This window comes from Scaptodrosophila lebanonensis, unplaced genomic scaffold (assembly GCF_003285725.1).
Source record: "Scaptodrosophila lebanonensis strain 11010-0011.00,11010-0021.00 unplaced genomic scaffold, SlebRS2 tig00000131-arrow-arrow-pilon, whole genome shotgun sequence".
NCBI classification, from domain to species: Eukaryota; Metazoa; Arthropoda; class Insecta; order Diptera; family Drosophilidae; genus Scaptodrosophila; species Scaptodrosophila lebanonensis.
In genome coordinates, this window is record NW_022060584.1 from 1,341,100 (window position 1) to 1,353,742 (window position 12,643).

Here is a 12,643-nt window from a genome sequence, read left to right on the forward strand (position 1 = left end):
GGGAAAAAACAAACACGCACACGCACACACTCATGTGCATACGAACACTAATAAATATAACAAAAGAATGATAAATATACGATATAAAATAAAATATAAAAATTAAAATGCCAATTTTTGAAAATACAAACACTGCCTAAAAGTATGCAGCAATAATTTCGAACAAGCTTAAGCTGCCATATTGGTAGCAGAATACTAGTTTAATAAATTATATATAAATTTAAAAAAAGTACATACGTGCATAAAGTATTCCTAGCTTTGTAAATATAATAACTAGTATACCCTATTATCCTGGGCGTACAGGATATAAAAACTCACGTTATATTTAGTTTTTCAAGAAAAACTGCTCATTTTTATCTTGTATTGATTATATTGCATTTATAATTTTGACGCTCTTTAAAGCGCACATTAATAGCTAAAAACAATGTTTTAAAAAAGTAACACTTTATTTCATTATTGATAAAAAACTATGTTAAATAAAAGTATTGATGGAATTTTACCTACTAAAGTTTATAGCCTTTTCCTCTTTCGAGCATAATCTACCTTATGTTCAATACTTTTGAATACAAATCAAATGCCGTACTTGAACCCTTTAGTTTCATCAGTTGAGTATTCTCTAAATTTAGTTTTGGTAAATGTTATTGGGGTTTTCGAATATTTTATAAAGTTATTCGAAATATTATGGAAATTAATGCACCATAATTTAAGAAATATCAACTGTATTCAAAATTAATATATTAAAGTTTAATTTTTTGGTAATTTAATAAAATATACAGGTTATTTATAATAAATAATAATCTAAATATATTTTTATTTCATATTTTTGTGAATACGCATTTCAAATATTTATGTAATACATAAATACATATTTTATAAAAAGATACTGCTCAACAAATTTTGAGTAGAACACGGATGTTCCAACTTTTTGCATTTTTTAAAGACAAGACGTGTATACTACTTTATAGGAGATGATATGCAGAGGCTTTCCATAATTGAGTATATTTCAAGGCACTGTAACATTTCGGTTTCTGTATAACGCTGTGCCAACTAAATAAATGTAAGTGATCAGGATTATTTAGATACATATTTAAATAGTTCATTATGTGTATTTTCCGAATTCTGTTTCAGTTTCTTCATATTTAAATGAAGTGAATTATAATTTGTAAAAATTATAATAAATACCACGAGAAAAAAGCTTCTAAATTTTCTTTATCATTTTTTTAAACAAGTCTAAAGTTAACATTAAATGTTTTCGTTTCAAAAAAAAAAACAGCTTTGAGAACCTACCCTGTTTGGGGATCAGACGGAAATTCGAAATATCAACGGTGTATTATTCACGTGTTTGGGAATTAAAAGTTGAAAATTAAATGGTTGTAACAAACATAATGGTAATAAGAAAAAAGCATACAGCAATGTTTCTACTGTCCAGGACTTAGCAGATTCGGGTTCCTGGGTGATCTTCATGAAATACCTCGCAATAAACATAAGAAAATTAAATGGCATGACATGTGTCCTCTTCAGGTCTAGTGCAGGAGCGAATTTTCGCTACCTAACCATCCATCTATAAAGCTTGCATAGCTAAACAAAATTGTTGTTTTCTTTTACAATCACTTTATTGGTAACATTCTCTAGTCTGGTAATATCAAAATATTTTAGATTATGAAATTTCCATTGAATGTTTTATTAGCCTGTAAAGATCAATTTCTATAATCATATATTATAGCAAAAAAAGTGATTAAAAATGAATACAAAAAATACACATAGAGGAACAATATAACTAAATGTTAAACGAAAATGTTTCTTAGCGCTTTTCTCGTTATAATATTGATAGGTGTTCATAGAGGAAAGCCTAAAATGTCGTAAATCATTTAATAGCATTAGTATTGCTTAGAACAATTATTCTTAATTAAAAGAAAATCAGAATATGTAACAAGGAAGAATTATACTTTGAAAAACAAGCTCACCAACAACTTTTTTGTCATTTTCAAGAATTAAAAGAGGAAAGAAACTATTTCATTTATTATCACACAATCACTTACTATTCATTATTATATAATTATTTATTTATATTTTATAAACAACAATATCAGCTGCAGTGCTTTACTCAACTGAAAATAAAAGATCGTTTGATAAAATTTTGAGTTATATTTTCTACTACGCACAAAATTAATTGGATATTAATTAGCTTCAACACGTCTTGGACATATTCGTAATTAGGTACGTGGTTTGAATTCAAAAGAAATGCCGCTTTATTGCTTTACACTGGGCAACGGAGAATATCGATGTCTTCAATTTATCGATATGCCGATAAAAGTGCACAGTGACTATATTATTTATTTAATTTAAGCAGCAACTCTGTTAATTTAAAAACTATTGTATATTACTGCAAGATTCATTTAAAATGTAATTAAGTTTTAAAGCAATTAGCTATTGAACACAGCAGTGTCGTGCTGTTACTTTTTTCACTTCGGTAGCCGATGCCATCGCTGTGACAAAGTAACAGGTGCATCCAGTTAGCTCATCTCTACGCCGCTTTCACGTGTTACGGCTGTTCCATATGTTGTTTTTAATAAATAACGATTAAAGATAAATGAAGTCCCTCGAAAATGTTGCGTAAAACGAAGAAACAGCCACAAACCGTAGCTGAGAAGGTCAGCAAACTGTTGGCGCATCCGAATGACAGTGAAAGCGACGACAATTCCGATGCAGATTTAGAAACTGCAGCAAAAGTTGTAGATTTCGAGCCAGACGAATACGATTTGCCAGATGCACGTAGCACAGACTTTCGAAAGCGAAATGTCAAGCTGTTGTCGGAGCAGAGTGCACGCTACAAAGGCAAAATAGCCAGTCGAAAGGAATTTGAGTTAGAGGAGGACGAGGAGGCGGATGAGGACGAAGATGAAGACAGCCAGGAAGATGAGGAGTTGGGAATTGAGGAGAGTGATAGCGATGAGGAGGAGAGCACGGCCTTGGCGGCATTCAACAGAAAGTTAAAATCAAAACAGGGAACAAAGGCAGAGCAAAGCGAAAGCGATGACATGGACCTGGATGAAGATAAAGATGACGACGATGATGATGAGGAAGGCAGTGCTGAGGGCGAAGAAGACGATTCATCTGAGGATGAAGAAGAGGGGGAGGACGATGCTAGCGAATCCGCTGTCTCTGAGAACGATGATGACACCAACGCTATCAGCACTGAGAACCTCATGTCCAAAACGAACCAACAAGCCGAGATCCAAAAGGGACTCTGCGTACAGAATCAGTTGCGCATTTGGGAGCGTCTGCTCGAGCTGCGCATGAACACACAGAAAGTGACGAGCAAAGCTAATCAACTGCCCCCGCCCCAGACGCTGCCAAAGCTGGGCGCTGACAACGAGGGACTACAGACTGTGCTCCAAGAGGCACAGGAGCGCTCCAACAAGCTGCTTCAGCAGCTGCTCCTATTGCAACACACGTTGGCGCAACAATTCAGCGAACTGCGACGATCTGTGAAGCGCAAGCAGCCACCACCAGAGCGAGACGATGAGTCGCCCTGCAAACGCTTTGCTGGCATCCTCCAAAACAATTTCCAAGAGATGCGTGTCTATCGCAACGAGGTGCTGCTCAAGTGGGACGATCGCACAAAGCTGCTGACCCCGGGTGCTGGTACCAAACGCAAATCAGTGCAGGAGGACTATGACATTATCAAGAAAATCGATAACGCCCTGGGAAACCGGGAGGTGCTCATTGAAAAGTCACAGATACTGAAGAGCAATCAGGACCAAACGGCGGCAGAGAGTGCTGCTCCACAACGTCAGCCCCACATTTACGACGACAGCGACTTCTATCACCAGCAGCTGCGCGAACTTATCGAATACAAGGCCAGCACATCCGCCAACATGAGCGATCTAACCAAACAGTTTGTCGAGTTACAGAAGCTGCGACAGAAAATGAAGAAAAAGGTCGACACGCGGGCCAGCAAGGGCCGTAAATTGCGGTTAGTCTTACAACTAAAATTGTTTTTCTAATATAAATAATAATGTGCCATGTTTCCTCAGCTATGTGGTGCATAACAAGCTTGTCAACTTTATGGCGCCTAATGAGGCTAGCGATTGGACGGAGGATTCCAAAGCGGAGCTGTATAGATCGTTATTTGTTTAACCAAGCTGCCGTTTCCATTTGAAACAAAAAATATATAATTTATCTGAATGAAATTGTAAATTATTTATCTAACAAATATATTCGCAAAATTTCGTATTCACTGAAATCTATGAAGACTACAAAAGTTAGCTTGAGCTGCCGATATGAAAATTTAAAACTATCAATCTCTTTTAATAATGGGACTTATTAATAGGCTTACTACTAGCCATAGTTTACTGATCAGATAGAAAAGTAATTTTCATATCTAAATCTATGAGCAGATAGGCAAATAATTGGCACGCAAATTTTATAGAGAAGTATCTTTCAAATTCTAGTTTCTCTTCATATAAGTGACATTAAAGTTTTATCATTATTGGGAAATTCGAAAAAATATGTGTTGAACTTTAAATGATAGTATTACTGTAACTTCCATATATAGAAATCGAATTGTAAAAACAATTCTTGGAGTTGTAGAATTAAACTATAATTACCTAGATAGGGTGATTGTATTACATATGGAGTTGCAATTGCTTTGCATATCTAGTTATATTTATTCAATAATTTTGCATATTTTGTTGAATTATTTATGCGAATTTAAACTAAAGGATAGATAGATAGATAGATAGGAACACATATGGCACTTAGGAGATTCTACTTTAAAAATAATATTGTAGATGTTTTGAGAACAATCGTTGCCCATAGAGAACTTAATGTTTCCAGAAAACTAAGTGTAAGTGCTCAAAAATTACAAATTGAATGGACAAATTCGACTTATTTAGAACATGTATCCTTTCAAAGTGAAAAACATTTATAATTAATAATTGTGCAACTTCGGAAGTGGTGTCAATGCTAGAATTTTGATAAATGCACCTTGTTTGTAAACCCAATGAGTTTAAGTCTTTTCTTACAACTATAATAGCAAATAAAACAACATGTACTCTTCATTTTCTTGTTCGTCGTATTGAATTTATTTATTTCATATATTTATGTACTTATATATTTCTTCCGCGATTTCATTATTAATTGCTAGCTTTGTATGTTCAACATTTGTTTTATTAACTGTATTATTTATTTATGCACAAATGCATAACAATATGGCTTGAATATAACCGTAAACGTTTCCCATTTCATAAATTTTATTCGTTACCTTTAAATCTTATTTATTGCTGGGTGAAAATATTTCGCGTGTGGGGTGTGTTGTGTCTTCTATTCTTGTTTTTTTAATATTATTATTAGATGGCTTCTCTCAAGATTTGTGGTTCCGTTAGATACATACAGACATATATATACGAGTATATATGTATATTATTTTCAATATATTAAACTAGTTTTTGCTTGACTTGTTGTTTTTGTTGCTTTTGTTCGTTTGTTGTTATTTTGTATTTTACTTTGCTAATTATATCATATCTGGTAATTTTTGTATTCTCTTTTCCTTTTCGCTATGTATTTATAAAATTAATTCGTTTTAAATGTGTGTTTTTATGTTTTAGTATGTTCGTCGTCGTTAGTTAAAGTATGTATATGCTTAATATTATTTCAATATCAAATAAGGGTATATGATAAATAAATAGACATTAAATAAAATGAAATTTAAAATTTTCTTAAACGTAGAATACAATTTTGGTTTTCAAATACGTAAAGTTTTCGAGCACATTTACAAAATATCATTGCATTGCAATTTGTTCGTTCAAAATCGATGGAAGTAATAAGTTCTTAAGTGCTTTTGGCGGAAAGAATGTGAGTATTCATTGTCAAGCTCTCATTAAAAATTAATTAACAGTTACAAAAAAGTAAGAGTAAATAAAAAGCACACGATTTCGTTATAATAATATGCATATGTATATCAATGGTTAGTTAATTATTAAATATATTGCACTTAACAAAAAATGCACATGATAATCGAATCGAATTGAATCGTGAATTTTGTCTTAGGTCTACGAGAAGAGTGATGTGACAACATGGGGACACGCATACAATTTGGGAAAAAATACTGGGCGTTTCGAGTCGAGAAATTACATACATACATACATTCATATAAGACTAGGGTCGTAGGCGCGTCGGGGACTTGTGACTGTGACAATTGAAAGTGAATTGTTTACAAACTACCAATACAAAGATTACAAAAGTTCTCTGCAATGCGCAATGCGTCTACTAATTATTTATGGAGTTCTTCAGCAGAAGGGGCAGCCCAGTTTTAGTTTTTGATTTGGATACGAGTATTGTGGCGGTTTTAGCACCGCCCGTCGATGTGCCAGCCGCCGCCGCAGCAGCTTCGGTCAGAGAACTGCGTCTGGGTGCCGCCTGTCGCTGATGCAGTTCCTGCAGCAGAGCCGAGTGCTTGTCCAGCGCCTTAAGCTGTGCCGTGTTCTGGCTCTCGTACAGCGACGACTGAAGTTGGGTGTGTATGGAAGTGACATTGGAGAGCGTGCTTTCGGCCTCGCCGCTGCCGCCGCCCGGCTGGGGGGTAACAGCGCCCGCCGTCAGAAAATTGCTTAAATAACGTTTGCTAGTTGTAGTTGTTGTCGATGAAGTCGTTGTAGTATTTGCTGTAGTTTGTTCCTGCGCTGAAACCTGGCGAGCAAAGTTGAATCTTAAGTTGTGCATTTCAAAATAAGTTGCTTAGACTCTCGAGCCAACCTTTCTATGTAAACCCAACTCTGCGTCTCAAGTGCACTTAGCAGGATGTATAACATTTTCCATGTCCTTTTGCACAGCACACAGCTCCGAAAGCTGCTTGGCAAACAGCACATTCAGCTCGCTAAGCTTGGCCAGCTGGTGGATAGAAAAATAAGCTGTAAATTCGATTTCGACATATGTCTAAATTAATTTGTACAATTACAGTCTGATCATTGCACTTCTCGCGCAAATTGATGTTTGCCATTTTAAGCTCGACCTCCTGCTGCATCAGTTCCGCCTGCAACGACTCCGTGCGCGCCTTCATGGCGGCCAGTTCGCGACGCAGCTCATCCTCCGACGAGGAGCCGCCAGCAGCACCGGCGCCACTACCCGCGCCTACTCGCAACAATTCCATTTCGCGTTTGAGTCGTATATTCTCCTCCTTGTAGGTGTGTAGTTGGCGCTTCCACTCATCCACATTGGCTGTGGACTCCTGCAAAGTGCAAAAACAGAATGTTTGAAACAAGGAAAGGTTTCTAAATTAAGTAATCTTGTGCTCAAAGGAAGGGGACCTTTAGTCTACTCTTGACTAAGAGGGAATCAATTCATAAAATATGTTGAATGAACTGAAAAAATATCAAACAATATGCCCTATATAAGCTAATCTAATCATTTATTCATGAATCATTTTTTCAATTCTAATAAATAAATGAGTATTTCATAGAACCTGTTTCGATTTGGAGTAAGTTTCTCAAAGACTATTTGACTAAATTACCCAATTACTTACGATTACGATCGATAACCATCCGAGCCGTCGCCTTAAAATCAGCAATACCCTAACACAGTTCGTATATATAAGCTAAGCCTCATCCAAAATAAAAGTACTTGGTTACCAACCCATTAAATAATTTGTTTTGGAATAAAATATTACCAATTATTAACTACCTCTAGCTCTAGGGTTCTCTCCTATAGCTAAATAAATTAAGAAGAAGAATTAAGTGAAGAAGCAAAAATACTACATGAATTACGGTTTTTTTTCGGTTAGTGCTCGATATGTTAAAGAAAGAAAAAAACAATCAACGCATACGATATTTTATCTCTATATGTGTTTCTTGAGCATTATTAGTTTTCATTTGCTTTAATTTTCTTGGAAAACTCGTTAACTTTGCACGTCATGCATAGAAATTTCAATTGGAATTGAAATATAATGTATTATTACTACTATAATAAAACTAGACTGTTCAATTCTAGCGAGATCCTAAGTAAATGTAAATTAATTGATAAGCTAGATTTGCTCTGTCTAGACCACGAATGGTACATTATCATATTGTTATAGATAAAACCTCGATAAACAGACATGCTCTCTTATACAGATAATAATGAGTTCGGCCTTAGATGCCGAACATAACACCAACATTTTCGTAGCTGGCAGGCGCCAGCTTAATAGATAAGGATGTGTAAGTACACAAATCATTAGCTCAGGCTCGCCACCGCGCTGGATGAGCATGCTGCGGCTGGCTAACATGAGCTACCTGATAAAGTACGCACACATGGTAGAAGATAAGGAATCGATGATAGTATGTAGGCGATAGCATAAGAACTAGGATAAGAATTTATATATAAATAAAGCAGTCGAGCTATCGACGTTTTTCATTCATCCACAAAACTTTGTCGCGTATTATTATCCTCCCACCAATCCTGCTCCGCTAAATACATAGACTGTTTCGGTCCCAATTCAAGTTGGAAAAAATAAGTCTATCAGTTTAGAAAAAACACAGAGGCCTGTTCCCGTTTTAAAATCGATTTGTCGTTATCATTGTAAAAAGAAACTCTCCCACGCACATCGCAAGACGAAATCAAATTTGTTAAATTGACTCAAGCATCGATGTCGACAAATTTGATAAAAATTAAAAACCAGAATAACCTTTTATAATATTGATTCATCAATTCCGAGTATGTTTAGCTAAATCCAATGATTACGTTTGTGTTCCGATTTCGCTTCGAGTGCCTCTACATAAATATATTTCCTTACCAGTTTCGTAGCACTTCTTAATTGATAATTCTTATGCAATTTCAAACAACAAATCGATCTTTTTGGAACACAAATACACTACACTGTTAGAACACTTAGCACAATTCGCTTGTTGTTTTCTGCTTAAAGCTATGGACGCACCTGCAGAGCGCTTGTCAAACGTATATTGTTGTTCTTCAATGTGGCCAGTTCGATTTCCCATTTCTTGGCGTTGGCGCAGCTGCAAAAGTGTGCATTGTAGGTGGGAGGTTTACTAACCTTCTAGATGGCTTTTGTTTCTTACTCACCTTTGCGCGAGGGCCATTTTCAGACGTTCGTTTTCGTATTTCAGTTGCTGCTCAGCAGTTGCGCCCGCTCCCGGTCCAGTGTGCATGCCCACAATGCTGCCACCCGATGAAATGGTAACGCCGCCGCCACCCCCGCCTGTGCCCGCACCCACCGATGGCTGTGGCGAGGGGGTGGCCGAAGTTATATCCGGTTTGGCATCACTTGTGCTCAATAGCTTGTGCGATGGACTGTCCGGATTCGCGTTCTGTGTATTTGTATTGCTTAGATTCGGCGGTTCTACGGTATGTGGATCTATGGCGGTATTATCGTTTTGCATGGCACCAACAGCACGCCCCGATATGGGCGACGTATTTGCCGAGGTTGTGGGCGTAACAGCATTGGAGCCGTTCGCCGACTTCATGGCATTCTTAGTCGCCTCCTTCACCTCTTGGAATTTCTCCACAAACTGCAATGCATAACAATAATAGTCTGTGGAGATATAATATCTCTAAATACGCACCTTTGTCAATTCGGCCTCGGATGCAAAGCCGAGCCCATAAACCGTGTTGGCGCGCACATCGCTCCATTGGCCAAACTTTTGTGATGTCTGTGTGAACGTCATGTTGGGCGTTATTGTGGAATTAATGACCGCCTTGGTACCCTCCACGCTGATGATGCGATACAAGTTTCGCGACGAGTCAAAAAAGAAGCTAACATTAACCGCCTTCATGCTAGCCGTAATCCAAGTACGTTTCGTCTTCGGGTCAATATGGAAGACGTGCGCCTGGCAAGTGAAAATTGGTTGTTCGCTGCGGTTGTAAAGAGATTTGGGAATACACGTATATGATAATTAAAAATTCCATTTAAGCCATCACACACACACACTTCTCTTAATATTTAATTTATATTAGCGCCTATCTTTTTACCATGTCATTGTCATTGTTGTTGTTGCTGTTGTTGAAGGCGAGCACGCTGCGCTGCACAATCAATGATGAATGCGGTTGCTGACTGCCTGCCTGACTAGTCGGTTAGTCGGTCGGTTGTCTTTAAAAGGGGGAAATTAAAGGGGGTGGCTGTGGGTTGCTGGGGCTAGCTGGCGTCACTTCCTGGCGCCGTCAGCGCGTTGTCAATGCCTTTGAAACTAAATTGCATTATGTGCTTAAGCGTTTTGTTGCCTCGTTTTGATTTTGCTTCAAGTTTACACTCAACACACACACACGCATACGCCGTACACCCACACACGCGCACAATTATTGACGGGCGGTATTTGCCTGCCTGCCTTCCTGCACAACCGCACACCTTCATAGAAACGCACACACACACACGCAATGTTCGTACACACATGCATATATACTACTACATAAAGCCTCCAACGCCGCCCGCTTAGCAGCCAACAACAACAGCAGCAGCGCGTCGATTTTTCACGTCAATTGCAACGTTTTGAATTCAAAAGCGTTTCAACACCCTCACTTACCCCATTGTGTTTGTTTGCTGCAACCGTTTCTGGCTATAATGGCAACACAATTACGCTAAGCTAATTGTTTATTCTTGTTAAAAGCCGATACTACAATATTTTGTGAGCTAAATGCCATTTATTGCTGTGAACCGCAAGAAAAGTGTAGTGTGCCCAGCTGACAAGCATAATCGTCCAATCCAAGCGTGCGGTATTTTTCTAGTAGTATTTTGGTTACGTTTAGCAGTATAATTGCGAAATGTTATTGATGGTCCCACTAGCGTTGTGATACGTGTCCAGTGCTGTAAAAGATCAGCATCAGCTGGCCGTGTTTACGATTTTTAGCGAATTTATGGACGACTTTCAAGAACAACTTCATAAATATCGCCTGCGGAAAAGAAGAAAGGAGGTGGTTGATAAATTTAAAAGCAAAATTCGATTTCCTTGGCCATTTGGCAAAGCTGAACGACAAATGGAAGTCGTTGAGATAACAAAGGTGTGTATGTTCCCCGGGAAGTATAAACATATGTACATACATACATATGAATGTATGTTAAATTTCTGGTTTTGTTAACTGATATTTAAGTACCTTTTATTGAATTATTGCAAAGGAGCATGCCATACGGTTTCTAGCTTGAAACATTTTATTACCTGGTATACAAAATAGTGGCCAATTTTTAGTAGATACGTGATAATTTTGTTGGGTGTGTGGGAGGGAGAGGTTTATTTCTGATACAGGCTTTATACTGCCGTGCAAAATGTTTCATTACAATTATAACGTACTTCTGAAGCTATTATATGCTTTTTTACTTGACTCATTTGTAGAGCTCTACAAGGACAGTAAAAACGAGTTTATTGACTTAGTTGGCTTGGTTGGTTCTTCTTACTGATAAAAGGCTTTTTACCTGTTCGTGAAGCAGGCAAGTCTTAGCAAAACAGTTCTGCACATTTGGAGCTGACAATTTTGTGTTCTGAATAGTAAGGATAAATTTTCGTTATTATTGTAAAAAGTTGGCTGATTCGGAATTAAAATCACCCGCATAGCCAACACACTTGATTGTGATTGAGAAGCAGTGGATCAAGCTGGAATAAAATAATTTCCAATCAAAATTAACTGAAAAACCCACAAAGATCTCATCTGAAACAACCCAAAAATTAGTCGATTCTATGCATCAAAGACTCGACGTTTTGGGAAACCAAGTTTTTAAGTAATTTCTTATTTTAAAAGTGGCACAGTATTATTAGTTTTAGTTGCACTTTTATTTATCACAGTGAAAGACTATATTATAAGTATTTTCGTGTGCAGGAAGCCGACAAATCACCATCCACAAGCCTCTCAGAAGACGATTTCATCGAAGATAGCGTTGGACACACGTTGGACCCACCTAAGGAGACGTGGAGGGATGGAAAGTGTTTAAAATATACGCTCTGGACGGTTTATTTTTGTTTTTGGGTCACAGTTTATATTATTGCCATTGAACTTAAATTTGGCATAGTATTCTTAATGTTTTCTGCGCTCTTTATGATTTATTTCAACACTCGCACCGGACCGAAAAAGCCCAACGAGATTAGTGCCTATAGTGTGTTCAATAAAGATTTCCAGAGCATTGATGGAACTCTTAAAGCGGAGCAATTTGAGCGAGAAATACGGTACGGCTCGAGTAGTGTGCGTTAAAATGTTTCAAATACAAGTAGTATCGTCTCTGTATCTTCTCTGCAATTTATGTTTAAATGACTGTTTTCTTATTCTATATATCAGCAAGACCCCATATCAAAAAAACAATGTAGAATATCATACTTGACGTACACTTGAATTTATCGTACTAAGTGTATGTAAATAATATTGAATACTAGGCCAATTGATAATTCCCGAAATTTTTTTATAATTCCGACATGTTTTTTCGCTTTCAAGATAGTACATGAAGATATTTCCAATAAATGTTGAACAGAAACTTAAGCCAATCCATAATAAACAAATAGAGTGAAACATGTTTTAAGCCACAATTCATTTATACAGTTTGTGAAAGAAAGCAGTTTGAAAACACAACATAAAATGTAAATTATAAATTTTATTTTATCGTTAAATTTTAATTGGGTAGGAAGTTTTCTAGCTCTGCATATACTTAAGCACAATTATAAGCGACTATAATACATTA

At 36.9% G+C, this 12,643-nt stretch overlaps 3 protein-coding genes across 3 annotated transcripts; 2 read left to right on the forward strand and 1 right to left on the reverse strand.

Annotated features, from left to right (window-relative positions):
- The first annotated feature begins 2,551 nt into the window (after positions 1-2,551).
- Positions 2,552-4,236, forward strand: LOC115629010 (protein Aatf). The gene is made up of 2 exons (XM_030525300.1): positions 2,552-3,976; positions 4,038-4,236. Exons 1-2 carry the CDS (start codon positions 2,607-2,609, stop codon positions 4,138-4,140), a joined length of 1,473 nt encoding a protein of 490 aa, XP_030381160.1. The 5' UTR covers positions 2,552-2,606; the 3' UTR covers positions 4,141-4,236.
- An 877-nt stretch (positions 4,237-5,113) lies between these two features.
- LOC115628989 (homer protein homolog 1) lies at positions 5,114-10,654 on the reverse strand. Its single transcript, XM_030525270.1, is given in 7 exon segments — positions 5,114-6,690; positions 6,757-6,891; positions 6,959-7,228; positions 8,909-8,987; positions 9,055-9,500; positions 9,555-9,843; positions 10,509-10,654. Coding segments are annotated over 7 exon segments (1,644 nt in total). The 5' UTR covers positions 10,514-10,654; the 3' UTR covers positions 5,114-6,270.
- Positions 10,655-10,812: 158 nt separating this feature from the next.
- LOC115629032 (SAYSvFN domain-containing protein 1) lies at positions 10,813-12,624 on the forward strand. Its single transcript, XM_030525334.1, has 2 exons — positions 10,813-10,983; positions 11,794-12,624. The coding sequence occupies exons 1-2, from the start codon at positions 10,840-10,842 to the stop codon at positions 12,160-12,162; spliced, it is 513 nt and encodes a 170-aa protein (XP_030381194.1). The 5' UTR covers positions 10,813-10,839; the 3' UTR covers positions 12,163-12,624.
- The last annotated feature ends 19 nt before the right edge of the window (positions 12,625-12,643 follow it).